Source organism: Molossus molossus, unplaced genomic scaffold (genome assembly GCF_014108415.1).
Source record: "Molossus molossus isolate mMolMol1 unplaced genomic scaffold, mMolMol1.p scaffold_m16_p_27, whole genome shotgun sequence".
NCBI lineage: Eukaryota > Metazoa > Chordata > Mammalia > Chiroptera > Molossidae > Molossus > Molossus molossus.
The window spans coordinates 3418067-3442808 of record NW_023425363.1 but is presented as its reverse complement, the minus strand read 5'-3'; the positions used below and the strand labels follow the sequence as shown (position 1 = coordinate 3442808).

Below are 24742 nucleotides of genomic sequence, written 5' to 3'. Positions count from 1 at the left end.
GGAGAGAGCTTGGGGGGGGGGCATTATTGATTGCCTCCACACATGCCCTGAGGAACCCACAACCTGGTATGTGTCCTGACTGGAAATTGAACCAGAGCCCTTTTGGTACACCGGACGATGCTCAACCAACCGAGCAACACCAGCCAGGGCTAAGGTCTTTCTTAATTTTAAATTTCAGAAATAAAATACAGTTTGAAACATATTAGTATGTTCTATTATCAGTAATATGATGATCACTGGGAATTACTTTGCTTAATTTTCTATCTGCTATGATTAAACAAAAATGTTCTTGAGGTTATCTGGACCTTGAGATACTTTATGGAATTAAAATATTACAAGAAATTTTGTTATGCCAATGATTACCTCTGAGAACTGAACAGATAGATTAAATTATTTTATAAATTAGCTATTTCTTGCTTCACTGGATTTTTAAAAAAATATGATAGATTTTAATTGTTATATAGAAGTTTAGATAAATAGTATGAGCATGAACTTTTTTTTTATTTTTATTTTTTATTGCTCTCAGACAGGAAGGGAGGGAGGGAGGGAGAGAGAGAGAGAGAGAGAGAGAGAGAAAGAGAAACAGATTGGTTGCCTTTCACACATGCCCCACCCCACCCTGACCAGGGATTGAATTTGGATATGTGCCCTGACTGGGCATTGAACCCACCACCTTCCGGTGTACAATGGGAAGATGTTCCACCCAACTGAACTGTATTCTTTTTTTTTTAATCCTCAGCTGAGGACATTTTTCCATTTTTTGTTCAGATAGAGTGGGAAGGAGAGAGAGGAAGAGAGAGAGAGAGAGAGAAACATTGACATGAAAGGGACACATGGAGTGGCTGCCACCTGCACAACCCAACCAGGGCCGGGGACAAACTGCAACCGAGGTACATGCCCTTAGCGGGAACCGAACCCGGGTCTCTCTGTACCGCAGGCCAACGCACTAATCGCTGAGCCAAACTGGCCAGGGCTGAATTGTATTCTTAATGCTGCATTGAATATTAGTTTTCTTTTTATTTTTTTTCCAAGAAGACATTTTTTTAAAAAACTTCACCGTATAACATGGTTTTTACTGATTTTAGGGAGAGAGAAAGGGGGGGAGAGAGAGAGAGAGAGAACATGGATGAGAGAGAGAAATATCTGTCAGTTGCCTCCCGTTTGTACCCTGACCAGGGATGGAACCAGCAACCTGGGTATGTGCCCCAACTGGAATCAAACCTGTGACCTTCTGGTATAACCAACTAACTGAGCCACAGGGGACAGGGTGAATATTAGTTTTCTGTAGGTGCTCATGCCATAAAATTTATTTTTTAAAAAGTTATATTACTTTTTTAAAACTGATATCCTCACCTGAATACTGATGTATGATGGCACATTTCTTTATTCCATTGGGCTGTTACATAATATACCTATTTTATGTTGCATTAAGAAGTTTTATTCTTCATAGTATACCTTTTTCTGGAATACTATTTCCCTGCCTTACTCTTCCAAACTCTACCACATCTTAATTCTGCCTATTTTTTGAGGATTTAATCACATGTTACTTTATTTAGGAAGTCTTTCTCCTATTCCCATTTTTCTGAGATGTATGTATATATTTCACCCAAGGACATTTTTCCATTTTTTGTTCAGATAGAGTGGAAGGGAGAGAGAGAGAGAGAGAGAGAGAGAGAGAGAGAGAAAGAGAAAGAGAGAGAGAAACATCAGCATGAAAGGGACACATTGGTTGGCTGCCTCTTGCATGACTCAACCAGGGCCGGGGATAAACCACAACCAAGGTGTACCCTTAGTGGGGACTGAACCCGGGTCTCTCTGGACCGCAAACTGACACTCTGACCGCTGAGCCAAACTGGCCAGGGCTGAGATGTATATTTTTTGTTATGAAAATTCTTTTTTTTTTTTTTTTTTATCCTCACCCGAGGACATTTTTCCATTTTTTGTACAGATAGAGCGGGAGGGAGAGAGAGGAAGGGAGAGAGAGAGAGAAACATCGATGTGAAGGGACACATCGAGTGGCTGCCACCCGCACGACCAACCAGGGCCGGGGACAAACTGCAACCGAAGTACGTGCCCTTAGCGGGAACCGAACCCGGGTCTCTGCGGACCGCAGGCCGACGCTCTAACCGCTGAGCCAAACTGGCCAGGGCATGAAAATTCTTAATGCTTTAGTTATGCCTTTGCTATAACATCATATTTATGTACATGTTCATTTAGTTCTCACTAGATCATAAGTCCATTGTTGGCATGCCCGTATCTCAGTAATTTCTGATCCTTTTCTTGGAGTAACACTTTGCACCCAGGAAGTGTGTAGTAGAAATTCATTGAATTCATAAAAAAGAGTCTAGCTGATAGAGTAATTTTGTTGTTGTTTATTCTCATCCAAGGATATTTTCCCATTGATTTTTAGGTAGAGTGGGAGGGAGGGAGAGAGAGAAACATCCATGTGAGAGAGACACATTGATTGGTTGCCTCCCTCATGACCCTATATGGGGTCAGGGATCAAACTTGCAACCCAGGTACATGCCCTTGACTGGAAATCAAACCCAAGACCCTTCGGTCTGAAGGGCCGACACTCTTAACTGCTGTACCAAACTGGCTAGGGCTAGTTATTTGGTGTGGTTGTAGAAGTGGATTGGTACACATGTGGGCACTTGATAGTGAGTAGTTTTGGAAATTGAAAAACAGGTAGGAATTCACTAGTATCAGTAACATAAAATGTCTGTAATCAGTGAATTATCAAAACAATTCTTTAAAAAAAATGTTTCTGTCAGTTGACTGGGATTTTTTTCTTCTTTTTTTTTTTCTTTTATCACCTGAGGACATTTTTGCATTTATCTTCAGATAGAGCGGGAGGGAGAGAGTGGGTAAGGAGAGAGAGAGAAACATCAATATGAGAGAGACACATCGAGTGGTTGCCACCCACACAATCCCAACTGGGGTGGGGACAAACTGCAACCGAGGTATGTGCTCTTAGCAGGAACTGAATCCGGGACTCTCTGGTCTGTGGGCCATTGCTCTAACCACTGAGCTAAACTGGCCAGGGCAGTTTACTGGATTTTTGGGAGAAAGAGAAAGTAAACATGGGATTGGTTTGCCTCAGACTATTTGTATTTCCAGATAATATGAGAGCTAGAATGTGTTAATTTATATATACAGGGAGTTTTAGGATGGTTTTAATGCTAAGAAAAGATTGTGAGTTAGAAATATGGAATAATGGTTTATAGGATTATTATAGAATCCCCTTGAAAGTGTAGTACTGATAAGTTTTACATCAAAAATTAAATCTTTAAGTAGATTAATCAAGTGAACAAGATGAGAAAAGTCAAGATTACCAAATTATTTTGAACCCCCCCCCCCACAGTGTCTACTTGAGGTATAAAACTTGAGAGCTGTTTTTCTGTTTGTTTTTCTGTATACTTGTATAAATTGATACCAAATTAGACTAAATTGAGGTTGTATTTTTTGTAGAAAAGTTTACTCTTAGATTCATTACGAGGGTCACAGATTGCTGCTTCCTCCATACTTTTGTTTTGGGCCATTCACTTCCCTTGGAGTAACGTAGATTTGTATAATTTTGAAATGTTTAAGTAGTAATCATCATGTCTTTCTTTGAACTCTGTTCAAAGATGTTTATCTTTGTATTTCTTTTGATTAATTCTTTTAATTGTTTTGATTTATAATAACATGTATTTGGAATGAAACCAAAACCTGTGCTTTCTAGGAGTTACAGCCTAAAATATACACTGTGTAAATATACCAGATGTGGATAGTATATAGTTCTTTAACTCTGTGTGTGTGTGTTTGTGTCTGTGTGTGTATGTATGGGGGGAAGAGAAAGGAGGAAGAAGAGGGAAGTGAACAGAGCAGGAGGGGGGTGGGGAAGGAGAAGTTACTCTGTATTTACACAAAATCATTTTAAGGAGTGAAGGACTATATGTTATTTTAAAATTTTGTTTTTTATAAATAATAATATATAGTTTTTACACAAGTACAATATAGAAGCATATAGTCTGCCTGGTGTGGCTCAGTGAATTGAGCATAGTCCCATGGTCTCTGTTCGATTCCTGGTCAGGGCACATGCCTGGGTGCCTGGGTTTCCCACCCGATCCCCAGTAGAGCCCATTAATGCTTCTCTCTCACATCGATGTTTCTCTCTAAAAAATCAATAAAACAAACAAAAACAATATAGAAGCATATAAAGAAATTGAAAGTTCCGCTTCCTGTATGTAATCTGCTAAGTGTTGCATATTCATTCAGATTTTTTTCTGTGTATGTGTGTAATTTTCTATATAATGGATCACTCTATACTGTTCTTTTGTATACTACTGTTCCATGTTGGTATATTAGAGCTATTTTCATTATTAATAGTTACATAGTAGTCCAGTTATGAAAATACCATAATTTGTTTAATCAATTTATGGTCACTAGCGTTTTTTTTTTTTTTTTTTTAAAAACAAAGCCATAGTGAATTATTTGTGTGTGTGTGTATTTATTTTGTATATTTGTGCAAGCAGCTTTGTAGGATAGATTCCTAAAGTGGGCTTGCTGTTACATGCATGATGTAAGTTTGATTTTTGACTTAAGTATATTGGTATGCCCTAAATCCTGGCCAGCACCAGATATTACAAATTAAAACCTTCAGACAATTTAAGAAGTGGAAAAAAAGTGATTCTATTTGGCCTTTTTTTAATCCTCACTGGAGGGTATTTTTCCATTTATTTTCAGATAGGGAGGGAGAGAGAGAAACATGGATGTGAGAGAAACACATTGATTGGTTGCCTCCCGCATAACCCTGACCAGGGCCAGGGACTGAACCACAGCCCAGGTACATACCCTTGACCGGAATTGAACCTACAACTCTTTGGTCCTTTGGCCTACGCTCTAACCACTGAGCAAACCAGCCAGGGATAATTGGACTTTTATTAATCACTATTGATGTTGAACAATTTTTAATGAGGGAGTTGTATTTCTTTTATAAGTTGCCTGCTTTTGTTTGTTTTATTTAGACAGGGTTATTGGTCTTTTTCAGATTGATTTGAAGAGTTCTTTATGTATTAGAGCATTTGCTTTCTCACACATTGCACATTCCCACCTCCAGCTATTTTTTTGTAGTGTTGTATAGTTAGAGATATCCAACCTAGCACTGTGCTGCCTGACCTTGGGCACATTAATTAACTTCTGTGAGCCTTAATTTCTTTCTTCTTAGAAAGGAGATAATGTAAATAACATTTAGCACAGTGGCCCTCACATAGTAAGTAAATAATAAATGTTGGCTGTCTTCATTATTAGTTTGTATTTGGCTTCTGGTGTAATGCTCTACTTTAGAAAGACCTTTCTTGCTGTAACATTTACAATATTTACCCATCTACTGAATTGAAAATGCACCGTGAGGAATATTATGTAGAATATGCTATTGCTTGTTTTAAAAAGGAAAAATGGTGTATATCTATTTGCTTGTATGTCACAGGATGTTTCTGAAATGAAACTCAAGAAACTGGTAACATTATTTGTAGGAAGGAGAACTAAGTGACTGAGGTACATGCATGAGAAAAAGACTTTTGAACACACACCTTTTTATATTTTTAAAACAAGTCCTCAGATTTTAATTTAATATTGTTATGATTTCTTTCTATTCTTTTCTTTTTAACTTCTAATTTTTTTTGATCCATCTGGAATTTATTTCTGGTTGTGTGTTTTTTTCCACCAAATAGTCAGAAATGTCAGTACCATTTAGTGCATTAACCATTCTTTAGATTTACAACTTTTATTATTCATTGTGAATGTGTTTGGAAGTATTAAGTTCTATTATGTTCTCTTAATCTTTTGTTGTATATTACCATATTCTTTAAATTATTATTGTTTTATAGTTGTAATACTGGTAGAGTTAGTCACCTGTTAATTACTCTCTGTTTTTTTTTATCCTTTGATAATTCTAGTCTATCCTTTTGTTCTCATAGACTTTTATATTCTCAGTAGGTTTTCAAGCTTTAATTCAGTCGAGTTCTGTACATTTCTTATTTATTTTGTTCAACAAATATGGTAGGAAATCAAACAGGGAGTTTACATTCTATGGGGGAAGACAGAAGTATGTACATGTAATCAAGTAAAACAAACTAATTCATTAGGTTTTGATTAATCTGTAAAGAACAAAAAGGGTGATGTGATTGAGAGTAAGTAGTGTGGGCCTACCTTTTTATAGTGGGGTTGGGAAAGGCCCTTCTGAGAAGATGACACTTGAACTGAGACTTACGTTTAAAGAGGAATCAGCCACGTTACTATTCAGGCAGACAGTAAAGAAGGACAAAGGCCTAAGGCAAAAAAAAGGGCCCCTTAAGGTAAAAGAACTGGAAGTAAGCTGTTTTGGGGCCTACTGAACAATTGGGAGAGAAACAGTCCAGATAGTTGGGGTCTTGTGAGCCATAGTAAGTACTAGGATTTTATTTGAAGTTGCATGGTAAACCCTGGGGAGTTTTTTGTTTGTATGTTGTTGTTGTTTTTTTCTTGTTAATCCCCCCCCCCCGCGATATGTTTTCCATTGTATTTTAGTGGGAGGGAGGACAGAGAAGAAAGAAACATGGACAAGAGAGAGACACATTGATTGGTTGCCTCCAGCATGCAACCTGACTAGTGCCGGGGATCAAACCTGCAACCCAGGTACTTGCCCTTGACCAGGAATGGAACCTGTGACCCTTTAGTCTAAGGACCAGCGCTCTACCACTGAGCCACAACAGCCAGGGCAACCCTGGGGAGTTTTAAGCAGAAGAATGACATGTTCTGATATATGGTTTAAAAAGAATATTTTGAGTAGAGAAAGTACTGAAGTAGGAAGTCCAGTTAGGAGTTTTTTGCAGCGAGAGATAAGGATGAGGGAGTTGAGATGGAGAAGCATGGGAGGCTTGAGGATACAGTGGGTTTGGAAGGAAGAAGAGGACTTGCAGTTGGATGGGTTAAGCACTTTTAGGTGCTAGGGAGGCTATGTGAGCAAAACATAGATGGTCCCTGCCCTTACTTACATGTGTCTAGTGGTTTTATTTTTTATATACAAGTCAGTAAATTTTATTTTCAGTCAATTGCTTTTTTTCTACTTTATTTTGGTGTACACCTAGACATAGAGACTGTTCATTAGTCTTGTTTTATTCTGCTTCATAACTTTTAGCAGTCTGTCTATTAGTGGATCAAAGGAGAGCCAGCAGAACATGATCTTTAAGATAACTGTCTCTAAGTTAAAAAAATAAATTACCTTGAGGAAGTTACTTAGCCTTTTTAAAACCTTAATTAGGGAAAATAACTAGTGTTTTAGGTGAGTTTTTGCATGGCCATGCTGTTAGTACAGTGCCTAGTATACATAACAAAAGCTCAATAAATGGTAACTTTTTATTATTCTCCTTAGGTATTGTCATATCTATTAATTCTGGCCAGGTTCAAGTTTTTCTGATATTAATATACTGTTCTCTTTTGTGTTAATGGAAGAGAGAATTGACAGATAGTCGTCTTTTGGCTTTGAAATATATATATATTCATTCTTATAGTTGAAGGAGTGAATATTGTTCAACTCAGAGAAGTAGTTCAATATAATGCAGCCCCCAAGTTCTCAGTTGTGTGTTGTTTACTGTTATCCTGGGAAACTTTTTCTTTCTCATTTTATGTAGGGATAAACTAGAATTTATTTTTTTAATTAAAGAATTATATATTGAATGCCTGTATCCTTAGATTAATCAAATAATTATGCCCTTACTAATGTGTTTCTTTCAATATCATACTTTGTCGGTGTAGGATAATTTAACCTAAAAGGCTTCTTCTTTAGCTCCCATTCATCTATCTTCTAAGGGAGATAACATAATGTAAAAAGAAGCTACAGATAAAATACCTTGTTGATGCTATTCCTGCAGAGGAGCTCCCCCCACCCTCTTTTTTTTTTCTTTAAAGGGAAGAATACTTTGTTTCACAGGGGAAATTTTATTTCAGTTTAGCACCACTCTGATCTCATATAGACTACAGAATTCACTTAGGTGATTTCTAGTCTCTCTCCTTCTGAGGGCTGGACTCTGAGATGGGCTCAGAGGTCAGCTTTCTTTTCTCCTTTTTAAATTAAATTAAATTTTAATATTTTAATTTTTCAGTTACTGTTAACATACAATATTATATTAATTTCAAGTGTACAACCCAGTGATTAGACATTTATATAATTTATGAAGTGATCACCTTGATAAGTCTTGTACCCATCTGATACCATACATAGTTATTACAGTAGTATTAACTATATTCCTTATGCTGTACTTCACATCCTTGTTGGTTTTTTTAAGTTCTTAGTTTATTAATTCTCTTATGTAAAATCTGCACAGTCACCACAGATAAAGTCACTGAAGAATCTTTGTTCCTTCTGTTGTCCCATCTCCAGTTTACTTTTTGCAGCACCACCAATGCCTTTGTACTTCTAGTTTTCTTCTTGTGTTCCTTTCTTTTTTTTTATCCTCATCCGAGGACATTTTTCAATATTTTGTTCAGATAGAGTGGGAGGGAGAGAGAGAGAGAAACATCGACGCGAAAGGAACACATCGAGTGGTCGCCACCCGCACGACCCAACCAGGGCCGGGGACAAACTGCAACCGAGGTATGCGCCCTTAGTGGGAACTGAACCCGGGTCTCTCCGGACCGCAGGCCGACGCTCTAATCGCTGAGCCAAACCGGCCAGGGCCTTGTGTTCCTTTCTTGAAGTCATAATTTCTTCATGCAGGCCATGTCTTGTAAGTCTGTGTTTGGGTTCATTTCTCTTTGCGTGATCCCAGGAATCATAAATCACGCCAAAGCCAGATATCTTGCCACCACCAAAATGGGTTCTGAATCCAAACACAAAGATGACATCTAGAGTGGTCTTACACATTTTGGCAGGCTTCTCCTGAATTTGTGTCTTGGGTACTGTAACCTTTTCAGGGTGAAGGACATTTGTTTCTGATGAAGTAGTCTATTGGTCATGAGCTACCCAGCCCATACCGTTAACTCTGTTCTTCGTGATGGTGGCCCATCTTTTAGCAGCCAGGGAGCATAAACCTCGTGATTCAAAAATTTTTAAAATTGTTTTCAGTAATCTTCACCAGAGGACATGATTTTAGGACATGATGAGAGAGAGACAGAGATAGAGAGAGATATCGACTCATATCTTTCTGTACGCGTCCCGGCTGGGGATCAAACCCACAGCCTCAGTACATGCCCTGTCCGGGAAATCAAACCCACAACCTTTTGGTGTACAGGATGATGCTCCAACCAACTGCGCCACACCAGACAAGGCTGTGATTGTTTTATAGCTGGCAATTTGTACTTCTCAATCCCTTCCCCTTTTTCACCCATCTCTCAAGTCCCTTCCCATCTGGCAACTATCAAACTGTTCTCTGTATATGAGTTTGTTTCTGTTTGGTTTGTTTGATTCCATGTATAATTGAAATTATATGGTATTTGTCTTTCTCTGTCTGACTTACTTCACTTAATACCCTCTAAGTCCATCTATGTTACAAATGTCAAGATTTCATTATTTTTTATGGCTGAGTAATATTCCATTATATATATGTACCACATGTTCTTTATCCAACTATCAGTGGACACTTTGGTTTCCATATCTCTTTGAAATTTTGTTGTTGCAAGATATGTTTCCTGTTGAGTAAATGTGTGTGTGTGTCTTTATTACAGTACTCCCTCCATATCTGCAGGGGATGTTACCAGACTGCTTCATGTTGGGGGCTGGCCCTGCTCCACCACTGTCAGGGACATTTCGAGTGTCAGGTGACCTCCAGGTTCCTGATTCATTTAGGAGAAATTTCAAGACGCATACAGGTGAAAGTGAGAGTAAGTAAGTTTATTAAAGCTTGGGATAGTGAGGCAAAGGAAGGACCCTTGGAGACAGGATCAGGGGATAAGTCCAGGACAAGCTGCCACTAACCATTGCTTCCCTGGTTGCAAGTCCTGCAGGGTCTCTTACAACTTAGGATAGAAGAAGCAAAGGAAAAGAGAGGGCACAGGCATGCTAAAAGAAGAGGTCACGCTGGCGTTTTTTTGTCCTGTGAGTTTTACCTGTTTTCTGTAGGTAGGAGTTTTAGAGGAGGTCCCAGGGGTCGATCACAACAGAATATTCCTTAGATTTCCTGGTATGTCATTTAGTAGATTGATATACTAATATGAGCTTTATAGTGGGTCTTGGGTCATTTTCTGGTTAGTTTTACTTTTATCTTGGATTAGTCTGGCTTTAATTTGTTGCTGGAGTTATTGTTACCTGTCTTCCTGACTAAGGTGATTTAAATCACTTGCTCTTAGATATCTTTGGTTAGGGAGCATAGGTTTAAACCACCTGCTCTTAGGTATCTTTGGTGAGGGAGGATAGAAGCTTGTGAGTTTTCAGCTGGCTGTCAATTGCTCAGTTGTTCTTGGCTGTTCAGCCACTTGTCTCAGTTTTGTCATTCCACTTACCAGGGAATTTTCCTAGGTCCTTATTAACCTGCCTCAGGAATATGCTCCAAGATCCCCATCCAAGATGCCTAAAACGGGGGATAGTACTGAACCCTGTATATACTATATTTTTGTTTTTATACATACATACCTTTTCACTTAAAGGAACCAACTTACTTCCTTTGGCATATCCAAATTTCCAGCATCCACTGCTCTTTGTGTTTTGAGGCCATTGTTAAGTAAAATAAGGGTTACTGGAACACAAGCACTGCAATATTGCTACAATTGATCTTATGATCACCAAGACGGCTACTAGTGACTAATGTGTGAGTAACATACATTATGGGTATGCTGGACAAAGGAATGATTAGTGTTTAGGCAGGGTGAGGTGGGATGAAGTGGGATGGTGGGAGATTTAAATGTCATGACTTGTTTATTTCTGGAATTTTCCATTTAATATTTTTATATTTCGGTTGAGCATGAGTAACTGAAACCTCAGGTAAGGGGGGACTATGGTACTTTAACATGGGAAGAGGAATTTAAGTAGAGCAATTTCATTTTACTATATTTTATTGCCTATAACCGGATTCAAACCAGTGAACTCTTGGTTCATGGCTCGATACTCAACCACTGAGCCACACTGGCTGGACAATCAATGTAATGTTTTAATTATTCTCCATGCTAATATCAGAAGGGTGTCCATGACATAGGCAATAATGACGGCTACATCTAAATCATCTGAATTCAATGTCAAGTTTCCTCTCTCGTGGATCTTTTTGAAGTAGAGACAGGGTGCGGTATCTAATAGCTTGTAACATCCTTTGCAGCCTTTCTTTCCAAGCAGTTGCCAAATTCCACACTCTGCGTCTCCTGTAGAACACGCTTTGACCCAGCCCAAGCCCCTGTAAGTTCCTTCTCTGTCTTCCTGTTGGGATGAACATCGTCATAAAAGGGAAGGGGATTTGGTACTACTAGGGCTGAGAGGTTCGTGCTAGTACTTCTGAGACAGTTTAAGAGTCAGTTAAATCTTCTTTATTTTTAATCTTAACTGGAGGATATGTTTTTTATTTATTTCATTATTATTATTATTTGTTGTTAATCCTCACCAGAGGATATCTTTTCTGTTTATTTTTAGAGCAAGTGGAAGGGAAGGGGGTGGAGAGAAGCATCCGATGTGAGAGAGACACATAGATTGGTTGCCTCCTGAATGTGCTCCCCCAGCAGGGGTAGGAATCGAACCTGCAACCCAAGTATGTGCCCTAGACTGGGAATTGAACCTGTGACCTTTCAGTGTGTGGACCAACACCCTAATCACTGAGCCACACTGGCCAGGGCTATTTTCATTTTAGAGTGAGAGAAACAACAATGTGAGAGAGAAACATCAATCAGTTGCCTCTCTTATGCACCCTGACTGAGGATCATATCCGCAACCTAGGTATGTGCCCTGACCGGGAATTGGTCCGGCGCCTAAAGGTGCCCGGGACAACACTCCAACCAACTGAACCACCAGGCCAGGGCCAGCTGAATCTTCTTCACTCAGCATCTTAGAAGACCCCAAAGTCAAGGTTGGGTTAAACTTCTTTGGTAAGTCCATTGAAAGTTTAGTCACCGCTTCAAGCTCCTCCTAGATTCCCCCAAAGGGTTCCTGTGGAAGATGATGCTCAAAACTCTCAAATTGCTAGAGGAGCCCATAGAGAACTGTATAACCCAGAAATAGAAATAGCCAGGAAAGCCAAAATTCCAACAAAACGTGGTGAAAGAAAGAGCTAACCTTGTCTAGGTGTCTATCACATCGATGTTTCTCTCTGTCTCTCCCCGCCCCATCAGATGATAAATAGAAAAATATCCTCGGGTGAAGAATAAAAAAAAATAAAAGCTGAAAAACAATTTATACAGTGACTAACATGTGACAAACATAGGAAACAATACTATATATTTTATATATGTACATAATAAAAGCATGAATATATGAGATATACATACTTTAGGGTAATAGATACAACTAAGGAAGAAAAAGGATCTAGGAAGGGGGTACAATCTTTACTACTTTATTTCTTATAACAAAAACTGAAACAAGTATGATAAAATATTGTTTTCTTAAACACGGACATTTGCCCCTCACTATGCTTAGTTACCTGAGGATATTTTTGTATTTATCATCAGATAGAGTGGGGGTGGGGTGGGAGAGAGAGACAGAGAGAAACATCGATGTGATAGAACCACATCGACTAGTTGCCTCCCCCATGACCAGGGCCAGGGACGAACTGCAACCAAGGTACGTGTCCTTGACCGGAATAGAACCTGCAATTCATTGTTCCCCGGGCTAATGATGTAACCACTGAGCAAAACCAGCCAGGGCTCAGCTTTATTTATTTATTTTTTTGAGGTTATATGTTTTGAAACATAATAGCTTTAGTTTTTTTCATTGTACCTGCTGTATAATATTTTACTATATGAATATACTACATTATGGAATTTAAGTTGTCTTCAAATTTGCCTTTTGCATTGCTGCGATAAATACCCTTTTGTATGTAAATATGTGAGTTTCTGTAGGGTATATATTGAAATTGCTGTGTTGTAATGGATCACATTTCAGAACAGTGTGGAAAGGCAGACCTGTTCAGTAACTGTCAATTAAAGAAAATACAGGTAGTATCCCCCTCTACCTAACCAGATTTTAGAAAAATATTTAGGTGATTAAGGAGCTAAATATTAAAAAAAAATAAAACTTTAAAAAGTATAAGAGGAGAATGTAGAAGAATATTTTTTAAATTGGGGGTACAGAATCTCTTCAGAAAGATGGAACAAGTTATGAATTCTGGAAGAAAATACAGTTAAGCCCTGGCTGGTTTAGCTCAGCGGTTAGCGCATCGGCCTGTGGTCTGGACAGACCCGGGTTTGGTTCCCGCTAAGGGCATGTACCTTGGTTGCAGTTTGTCCCTGGCCCTGGTTGGGTTGTGTGGGTGGCAGCCACTTGATGTGTCCCTTTCACGTTGATGTTTCTCTCTCTCCCTCCCACTCTATCTGAACAAAATGTCCTCCGGTGAGGATAAAAAAAAAGAAAATACAGTTAAGTCCTCACCTAACTTCCTAGGTAGGTTCTTCCATATATAACTGAAACAACTTTTATCAAAGGCTAATTGAAATAAACAAGATTGACTTTCCTGTGGAGTCTCATCAACATGATAATGTAACAGTGTTGAATGGAAATGACTTAAATTGAGGACCTGCTGTATTTCATTTTCTAAATATATACCCTTCGAAACCCCTCCCAATGACCTCTACCCCTTTCCCCCCTGCATCCTCAGGCAAGGCCAGCCTCTCCCCTTCACTTTTTTTCTGCCTCCTGCTTTGCCTTAAGGCTTTTGTAGTCCTCCATGAAATGCTCTTATCTCTACCAGGCCAACTGGTCTTCTCTTTCAAGCTTTGGCTCAAAAGTCATCTTAACTGCACTGGGACAACAGCTGTAAATTGGGTTTATTTCAGGAAATCAGGGCATCTAGTCATCCTAGCTGAGGTTGGCTTTCAGTGATCACCCCATCAGAAATGTCTCTCTTTCCATCTTCTCTCATTCGGTTTTAGTTATAGCACCCTATGGTATTACTCCATGATTATTTATTTTCTATGTCACCTCACGGTAAAATGACATATCTTGGTCACCATTCTGTGCCACTGTTTATAACAGTGTTGGTACATAGTGAGTACTATTTGATAAATATTTGTTGAATATATGACATTTCTGTCTTTGGTCTTAAAATCTTGTGAAGATACGACAAATACATGAAAAATTGAACACTAATGGTATATAAAAATTTTACATTATAAAACAAAATGTTCTCATCTATATAGACTTTATGTGGTATACTCTAAATAAAATTTCCCATTAGCTAAACTTTATAAAAAACAATTTTCTAAGCTCATGTATTAAATATTTCAGACAATTCCTTGAGAAACAGTTTCAGGCATTCATCTTTGGGTATCTGTATTGAATAATCAAATAAATTCCTAGAAGTGGAACTGCTGTGGTAGAGAATATGAGTATTTTCAAGGCTTATGGTGTATATTGCCAGTCTTCTTTAGAAAGCACTGTGTACTCATTTTACATACCAATAGTGTGTAAAGGAATGCCTTATTCCAAACTCTCACCAGCATTAGACATTATTTTTTAATATTTTGCCAATTTGGGGAGTGATTTTATTTTATTTTTTTGTGACTGTGACTTTATTAATTTTATTTCCTTTGTTAATCCCATATTCTTGTCATGTGTTAAGTGTCTGTTGTGATCATTTTTTTCTTATTGATTTGTAAGCATTATATTTGATTTATCAGAATTTTTCTATTGTACTTTTTCTATTTTGTGGCTTGGCATTTAAAGTTGTCTTTGCTGTACAGAAAAATAAAATATATTTTTTAAGTTAAATAACCAACCTTATTTGTGCTTTTGGTTTGTGCTTAGGATGCCCTTCTCTTTCCCTAGTATTTATATGTATTTTTGTTAGACTTTTTTCAAAATACTGCAGATGTTACCTGGTCTTTCAAAGGATCTCAGATTGGAAATCAGTTTGAAAATATTATTGTCCTTAATTTTCTTGCCTTATCCTAAGGGTCAGGGAACAAAGGGAAGAAAAGCAAATGGTAATTTCTGTTCTGTGAGCTTTCCAGGGGGAAGATTTAGGACAGAAACCAAAGATTTACTGGACACAGTAACTCTCTAATACTGTATTTCAGCAAAAAGATGTCTTTGCTTATAAGATAATGTTATTTATCTCTAAGATTAAGGAAAAAGTGCTGATAATTAAACCATAAAGTGTCATTGGTTGTAGGATGCATATTGACTTCAGAGTTTTTAAGATATGAACACAGGCCCTGGCCAATTTGGCTCAGCGGATAGAACGTTGGCCTGCAGTCCAGAGAGATTCGGGTTTGGTTCCCGCTAAGGGCGCATACCTTGGTTGTAGTTTTTCCCTGGCCCTGGTTGGGTTGTGCAGGTGACAGCTACTCTATGTGTCCCTTTCATGTCGATGTTTCTCTCCCCCACCCCCCATCTGAACAAAAAATGGAAAAACGTCTGCAGGTGAGGATAAAAAAAAAAGATACGAACACAGGGGGATATTAAAATCCATGAAATCTGTTATATATTATCTTGGACTGTGGCACAATAATTTCTAAATCCTGTGGTTGGCTTTGTATAGTTTTATTTGTTTTGGGCTTGGTAATTTTTAAAAAACAGCTTTATTGAGATATAATTTGTATACCATACAATCCATTGATTTCTTTTATTTTACAATGCAGTGGTTTTGAATATATTCAAAGGTATATACAAGCATCACTACAGTCAACTTTAGAACATTTTCACCACCTCAGAAAGGAACTCCAATACAGAGCTATATTATTTAGCCTTGAAAAGCAGGGTAATTTAGATTTAATGCTGTTGTAAAGGTAAGCCTTGAAGACATGCTAAGTGAAATAATCCAGTCACAAAAGGACAAATACTGTATGATTCCACTCATAGGAGGAATAGCCAAATTCATAGAGGCAGAGAGTAGAATGGTGATTGCCATAGGGAGGGGGAATGGGGAGTTAAGAGTTTAATGGGTTTAGAGTTTCTATTGGGGGAGATGAAAAAGTTCTGGAAATAGATGGTAGTGATAGTTGCACAACAATATGAATATACATGACGCTACAGAGATGTACACTTAAAAAGGCAAATATGGTCAATTTTATGTTGTGTGTATTTCACCTGCTGTTTCTTCATCCCCACCTCAACATCCCTGAGCAGTCACTAATCTACTTTCAATAACTATAGATCTGACTATTCTGGACTTTAATATGAAAGGAAAAATACAAAATGTGTATTGTTATGATTGGCTTTATTTTACTTAGCATAATGTTTTCAGGATTCATCCAAGTTATAGCAGGTATCAGTACATCATTCTTTTTCATGGCAGAATGATATTTCCTTGTATGGGTATACCTGATTTTATTTATTCATCACCAGTTGATGGAAATGACACTTGGGTTGTTTCCAAGGTTTGTATAGTTATTTTGGGACTTGAGATATTACAATTCTAAGAAATAAAAACCTACTCCACTTATATTTAGTAAAGGAGGACTGACTATAAGGCTGTAGTTCAGTTCAACAGGTATCCAAGCACAAGGAAAGAAATACAGTGGTCTCTTGTGGGGCTGACCCTGGAGTGACGAGTCAGGAGCCAAGGCACCTGCTGCTGTGTCTTAGGGGCCTGCGCGTTCTCTTGGCTCTTCTCTATGCATGTCTCCTCTAGTCTGTGTCTGGATTGGTGTTCTCTGCTTCCCCTGTAACTTCTGTGGTACACACTTTGGTTCATCTTGACTCCCACTGTGGCCACTTTGCGATTCAGTTTCCTATAGCTCATGTTCTCAATTCCAAATCCTTAAAGAGGGATATAATTAGTACATCCCTGGTTCTGTAGGGTAGTGCACTTGATACAGGCGTGATGTCAAAACCACACCTTAACTAGGGGTAGGTTCTCTAGAAGGACTGTGTGCATATGGACCTGGGCATGACCAACCTGTGTAGGACACTAGTGCTAGTCAGTTTAAAGATTGACCTAGTTCTCTAGGCTGGTGGTCATCAAACATTTTGATCTCAGACTCATTTATACTCTTAAAAATTTAGAACTCAAAGAGCTTTTGTTTATGTGGGTTATATGTGTTGATACTTATTTACCACATTAGATATTAAAATGTGGAAAATTATAAAGATATTTATTCATTTAGAAATAATATATACCCACTTAATGTTAATATATATATAACATTTTTATGATACCTATTTCCTCAAATTAAAAAACAATTTATTGAGAAGAGTGGCATTATTTTACATTTTTGCAAACCTCTTAATATCTGGCTTAAAAGAAGATAGCTTGATTCTCATATCTGCTTCTACATTCAGTCTTACAATATGTTGTTTTGATTGAAGTTGATGAAGAAAAGCTAACCTCATACAGATAATGTAATTGGAAAAGGAAGGGCATGTGTGTGTGTGTGTCTATATATATATAAATATATATATATATTTTTTTATCCTCACCTGAGGACATTTTTCCACTTTTTGTACAGATAGAGTGGGAGGGAGAGAGAGAGAGGGGGAAACATCGATGTGAAAGGGACACATCGAGTGGCTACCACCCGCACGACCAACCAGGGCCGGGGACAAACTGCAACCAAGGTACATGCCCTTAGCGGGAACCGAACCCGGGTCTCTCTGGACCACAGGTGGACGCTCCAACCGCTGAGCCAAACCGGCCCGGGCAGGAAGGGTATATTTTTGATACCTAAACTAGAAAAGTGATAATTTTTAAAGATTAGTTGCTGTGTAGAATCTGAAACCGTATCAGAGAATCTTTTATATTCTGTCACAATAAATATTTATTGGTTTTTTATGTACTTTATTTAATTGTGGTAAAATATCTTGTGCTTTAAATAAATATTCACACATGATTTTATAATCTGTATTAGTCATTTGGAAAATATTGATTCATTGAGTTATGCAGGTATTTCAAATGTTGCAACCTTTTATTATATAATATCAAAAACTCACACTTAATATCACCACAAGTCTTGTCAGAAAAGTCTTTGAATGTGGGGACATTGTCAAATTCATGGTGGCAGATGCACGTTTTTCCGAAATTCAAATTTTCACAAATATTGGCAGTTGTCTTTTTGTTGTTGTTAATCCTCACCCAAGGATATTATTTTCCATTGTTTGTTTGTTTTTTCTACAGAGAGTAGAAGGGAGTTGGGGGAGGGAGGGAGGGAAAGAGAGAAACATTGATGTGAGAGAAACACATCTATTGGTTGCCTCCCGCACTCACCCCAGCTGGGGCCAGGGATCGAACTTGCAACCCAGGTGTGTTCCCTTGAATGGGAATTGAACCCAAACACTGGTGTGTGGGCTGATGCTCTAACCACTGTGCAGCATCGCCAGGACTGCAGTTGTTTTCCTTGAAGCGATAATCTCACTTTGTTTCTTCCTTGAAAGCTTTCCCATTTAGTGCCTTCTTAGATGATCATTTTGGGGGCAGGATTATTTAACAAAAACAATGTTTCCTTATAAACACTCTTGAATCCTTTTAACCATTGACTTTTTTATCACCCCAGAATTTACAATCATAGATTTTTGTTTTTGCAATATATATTTGTTTCTCAGACTTTTATAGAAAGACATTTACTGAGCAGTTGCTATGTGCCACGTCCCATGTTTTTACTTTATATAGCTGCTGATATTATTTGTGATATATTAAAAAACCTTTTTTAAGCGTAAAGGGAAAAACCTGTTAATGTTTTTTAAACATCAGTAATTTCCATTATATTAAGTAAATACATGAGAGAACGCTTTTACTGGTAATTGTGGTTTTATTTATGTAGCTATCGTTATAATTTATTAGAAGTACACCTGGTGCTTTAGTTCTTATCAGTTCTATTTTTTCCCATTCTGTTTAGGTGGTTTCCTAGAAACATGATTGTTTGTTGGACTTGATCTCACAGCCTCGTGAGGACTTCTTTACTGATAATGTCAAGTTCAGGTTATCCTCCCAACCAAGGAGCATTCAGCACAGAACAAAGTCGTTATCCTTCCCACTCTGTTCAATACACCTTTCCCAACACCCGGCACCAGCAGGTAAGGAACACATACTGTGCAAATTGCATATGCATTTTGTGTTTTTCTTTTCCTATTATGTTTGTTGGTCAGAAACCAAATGTAGTTGATATATATAACAGCAAGAAGCATTCTCAAAGATGGAGAACTAAAGGTTGGTGATTAAATTATCTTTGGTGTCTTATATGGCTTTATGACAGGGTGACCATGTAGGATTTTGTTGTAGGATTTGATGTGATTGATTGTAGGATTTATTGATAGAAGAATATCAGTTACCTAGAGTTTCTAGGTTAAGACCTATGTTTGCGCTCCAAGTTTTGGTTGAATATTAAGCTGGCAAGATAACTGGGTCTGTTTTGAGTGATGATGGCCAGGATAGGGCCACTTCCTTCTTGAAAGATTTGATGGTAGGAACACGAAAGAGTTTGTATGATTGATTTACCTTGTGAAAAATATAATATGAGATGAAATGGTCATTCAGAGAAGAAAAAAGCAAGTTTACCAACAAAATATAGTTGAGTATTACTGGGTACTACTGAGGATTTCTTCGAAGTGTGGTCATGCTTACAGAGTGAGAATGGATATTCTTACCTTGTTTCTGTTTAGGGAAGCATTCAGTCTGCCACCATTAAATGTAGTATTAGTGGCACATTTTTGTAGATGCCCTTTTTCGGTTGAAGAAGTTGCTTTCTAGATTGAGAATTTTTGTCTTGATTGATTGGGTGTTGAATTTTGTTTGCTTGTCCTCCCTCCCCCCAGTGCTATTCATCTTATTACTAATTTCCTAGATTATCATTGCTTCTTTTTTTTTTTTTTAAATTACCTTTGGGATTTAGTTTATACATGATAAAATTTAAATATATATATATATGTGTGTGTATATATATGTGTATACATTTTGACAGATTTATACTCCTATAAAACCAACACCAAAGTGAAGATATATAACATTTCTATGCCCCTGAAAGTTCCCCTTTCTCCCATTCAGATCAGGCCTCCTTCCCCACTTCCCACAAACCTTAGCTCACAGGAAACCACTGATCTGCTATCTGTCATAATAGATTATATTTGTCTTGAGTTTCATGTGAACTCTTTTATCTATGGTTTCTTTTGCTTCTCATAATATTTTTGAGATTTATTTATGTTTTGGCACTTCTCTCAAAGTTAACTGTTTTTTAACTGCTTGGTGGGGTGACACACTACAATTTGTTTATCTAGTTACCTATCTCTGTTTTTGGTTATTGCAAATAAAATTATTTAGAAAAACATGTATCTATGTGTTTGTTGTATTTAAATTATATAAAGAAGTATTGCTTTATTCTCTTAATAGTATCCTTTGAAGAATATATGTATGCTTTTTTGTTGTTAATTCTCAATCAGGGATATTTTTTCTTTTTTAAATAAGTTTTTTTTTTTTTTTAGAGAGAGATAGAAACATCAGTTGTCTGCCTCCTGCACAACCCCTACTGGGGATTGAGCCCACAACCTGGGCATGTGCCATGACCGAGAATCAAATCGGGACCTCTCAGTCCATGGGATGATGGTCAATCCACTGAGCCACACCAGCTGGGCAAGAATATTCTTTCCATTCATTTATTTTTTAAAGAGAGTGGGAGGGGAGACGGATAGATTTGTTGCCTCCTGCAGGTGCCCTGATAGGGGCTAGGGATGAACCTGCAACTCAGGGATGTGCCCTTGACCGAGAATTGAACCCACAACCTTTTGGTCCACAGGCTGCATTCTAACCACTGAGCAACCACTGGAAAGGCCGGATGTTTTTAATTTTTATCAAGTCCAGTGTATTAATTTTGCCTCTTCTATTTCTTGCTTTTTTGTCATATTTAAGCAGTTTTTGCCAAACTCAAGTTCATTAGATTTTCTCCTAATTTTTATAATTTTGAATTTTACATTGAAGTCTGTGACCTATTTTGAATTAAAATTTTATGGTGTGAAATAAGGGTTGTTTTGCATGTAGGTATTCAGTAGTTCTAGAAACCTTTTGTTGAAAAGATTATTTTTCCTCAGTGATTTACGTTGGTACTTTCACTGAAAATCAATTGACCATGTATGTACAAGTCTATTTTTGTTCTCTCTACTGTTCCATTGATATATATATTGTTTATCTTTATTGCACATTGGTGCAATATTCTATGTACATAAACATTTCATCTTTTTGTTTGTTTGTTTTTAATCCTCTCTCGAGGATATTTTTCCATTTATCTTTAGATAGAGTGGGGAGGAGGGGGAGAAAGAGAGAAGCATCAGTGTGAGAGAGACACATCAATTGGTTGCCTCCCACATGACCCCAACCAGGGCTAGGGACTAAACCACTATGTGCCCTTGACTGGTATTGAACCCGCAACTCTTTGGTCTGTAGGGTGACGTTCTTACTGCTGAGCCAAACTGGGCAGGGAAAACATAAATCTTTTAATAAATAATTTCATATAGTCTTGAGAGAAAAAATGGTGATGGAGTGAATGGAAGCCACACAGACAATCTCTCAGGACCAAACGGGAATTGCAACTAAAATAAAGACAAATCGTCGAACAAAAGAAACAGAAAAGCATTGGGAGAGGACCATATAAGCCAGGGACACTGGTAGGATCTGTGGAGGCGTGAGAGGGTAGTGGGCTGGGAGCCCACAGATAGCAGTTTTAGCAGTGAGCAGTGCCCTCGGGGTTAAAATCTCAAGCTTGCTCCACAGTGCGGAGGGCCCGGACAGAGCACTAGATTGGCTACAGCCACTCACCTTGGGCTCCTGCAGAGGGAGGGCATACTGGACTGGAACTCTGTGGGAACACCTGGGGATTTGGAGGACACTCAGAGTTTTTGCTGAGTTGTGGCCACAAAGGATGGTGCCCAGCTTGCTCCTTCCCGGAGCTGCCGGGAGAAACAGCAGCCCCTCCCTCGGATATTCAACCCCATACAGGTGAGCCACAGAAATGCAGATTAACAATCATCCTCTTCCCTACTCTGGAAATCCTGTTACGCAGAACACCTGAGGGCTACATCCCAAGGCCCTAAGTAACTGAGACTGATAGCCACCAGGCAAAAAGCTAGAGGATAACTGAACCTTTCCTGGGCTTACAAATCTACCCAGGAAAGTAAGACTTAACGTGGGCCCTCCCAGGCTCATCCAAACCCAGTACAGGGGAGCCACAAACAGCAGAACACCAACACCCACAGGGAAAATTTGGCAAGCTCCAAAACCCACTGAGATAGCTAAAATGGTGGAAAAAAAGAAACAAATCCCAAATGAAAGAATGAGAACTCTACCAAAGATGAGATAAATGAAATGCAGTTAAGCAAATTATCAGAAGTAGAGTTCAGAGCCATGATCTTGACGAAGCTTAACAGCATGAGTAAAGATATGGGAACACTGAAAACCAACCAAGTGGAAATGAAGAATGACATACCAGAAATAAAGAACACATTGGAAGGACTAACCAGCAGAGTAGAGAAAGCTGAGGACCAGATCAGTGAATTAGAAGACAGGTAGAAAAAAATCAACCAACCTGAAAACCAAAAGGAAAAAACAAGTAAAAAATGGGAAGACACCTTAAGCGAACTGTGGGACAACTGGAACTGTAATAACATTCACATCATAGGAGTCCCTGAAGAAGAAGAAAATGGGCAAGGATTAGAGAATATAGTTGAAAAAATAGGAACAGAAAACTTTCCTAACTTGGTGAAGGAAGAAAGCATTCAACAAGCACAGAGAACCCCAAGAAAGAGGAACCCAAATAGGCCCACACCAAGACACATAATAATTAAATTGCCAAAAATTAAAGACAAAGAGAACTGTAAAGGCAACAAGAGATTAGCAACAGGTTACTTACAAAGGAACCCCCATAAGGCTATCGGATAACTTCTCAACAGAAACACTACAGGCCAGAAGGGAATGACGTGAAGTAATCAAGGTTATGACAAACAAGGATCTGAATCCAAGACTACTCTACCCAGCAAGGCTATCATTCAAAATAAAAGTTCAAATAAAGAGCTTCCCAGACAAAAAAAGGACAAAGGAATATATTAGCACCAAACCAGTACTGCAAGAAATGTTAAAAGGACTGCTCTAATTAGAAGAAAGGGGAATAAAAATATAACCACAATAAACAAAAATGGCAATTGATACATACATATCAATAATCACCTTAAATGTAAATGGATTGAATGCTCCAATAAAAAGACACAGTAGCTGACTGGATAAGAAAGCATGACTCACATATATGTTGTTTACAAGAGACTCACCTCACAAAAAAAGACTCACATAGGTTGAAGTAAAGGGATGGAAAACAATCTTCCAAGCAAACAGAAAGGGAAAAAAAACTGGGGTAGCAATACTCATAACTGATAAATTAGATTTCAAAATGAAGGCTATAACTAGAGACAAAGAAGGCCACTACATAATATTGAAAGGATCTATCCACCAGGAAGATGTATCCTTGGTAAACATATATGCACCCAATGTAGGAGCACCGACATATATTACAAATCTTTTTGAGGACTTCAAAGGAGAAATCATCAGCCATACAGTCATAGCAGGGGACTTCGACCCTCCACTGACATTACTGGATAGATAACCTAGACAAAAAATTAACAAGGAAACAAAGACCCTAAAAGAACACTAGGTCAAATGGATTTAATAGATATCTACAGAGAATTACACTCCCAAACTGCAGAATTCACATTCTTGTCAAGTGCACATGGGACATTCTTAAAGATAGACCACATGTTAGGGTGCAGACTAAATCTCTACAAGTTCAAGAAGATTGAAATCATATCAAGCATCTTCTCAGATCACAATGGCATGGAACTAGAAATCAAATGCAACAAGAACATGCAAATACATTTGGAAACATGGAGGCTAAATAGCATGTTGCTGAACAAGGAATAGGTCACCAAGGAGATCAAGGAAGAAATTAAAAACTTCCTGGAAACCAATGAAAATGGACACACAACAACACAAAATCTATGAGATGCAGCGAAAGAAGTTCTGAGAGGGAAGCTTATAGGACTACAGGCCCACCTTAAGAAACAAGAAAAATTTCTAATTGACTACCTAAACTCACAACTTCAAGAACTAGAAAGCAAACAAAAAGAAAACCCCAGAGCAAGTAGAAGAAAGGAAATAGTAAAGATCAGAACGGAAATAAACGACATGGAGACCAAAAAAGCAATTCAAAGGATCAGTGAAACAAAGAGCTGGTTTTTAAAAAAAATAACCTAGCTGAGGGTCCAGATTGATGGATCCTCAGCTAGATTCACCAAGAATCAAAGAGAGAGAACCCAAAGACACAAAATCAGAAATGAAAGAGAGAAGTAATAACTGACACCACAGAAATACAAAGGATCGTTAACAAAGACTATGTGTTTACAAATTGGCTAATCTAAGTGAAACGGCCAAATTTCTAGAAACACACAGTCTCCCAAAACTGAACCGGGAAGAGATAGAAAACTTAAACAGACCAATAACAACGAAGGAATTGAAGATGTAATCAAGACGCCCCCAGCAAACAAAAGCCCAGGCCCGGATGGCTTCACAGGGGAGTTTTACCGACCATTCAAAGAACTGACACCCATTCTCCTCAAACTGTTTCAAAAAATTCAAGAAGAAGGAAGACTTCCAAACTCGTTTTATGAAGCCAGCATAATTCTAATTCC

The 24742-nt window shown here is 38.1% G+C and overlaps 1 protein-coding gene across 8 annotated transcripts in view; it reads left to right on the top strand.

Annotated features, from left to right (window-relative positions):
* The window catches only part of NCOR1 (nuclear receptor corepressor 1), a 245674-nt gene that overhangs the window by 32159 nt on the left and 188773 nt on the right, over nucleotides 1–24742 (top strand). For all 8 annotated transcript variants that reach the window (XM_036278322.1, XM_036278328.1, XM_036278326.1 and 5 more), the window contains exons 3-4: nucleotides 9685–9840; nucleotides 18922–19099. In XM_036278322.1, the coding sequence (XP_036134215.1) occupies nucleotides 18992–19099 (108 nt within the window). In that variant the 5' untranslated portion in view covers nucleotides 9685–9840; nucleotides 18922–18991. The remainder of the gene's footprint in view (nucleotides 1–9684; nucleotides 9841–18921; nucleotides 19100–24742) is intronic.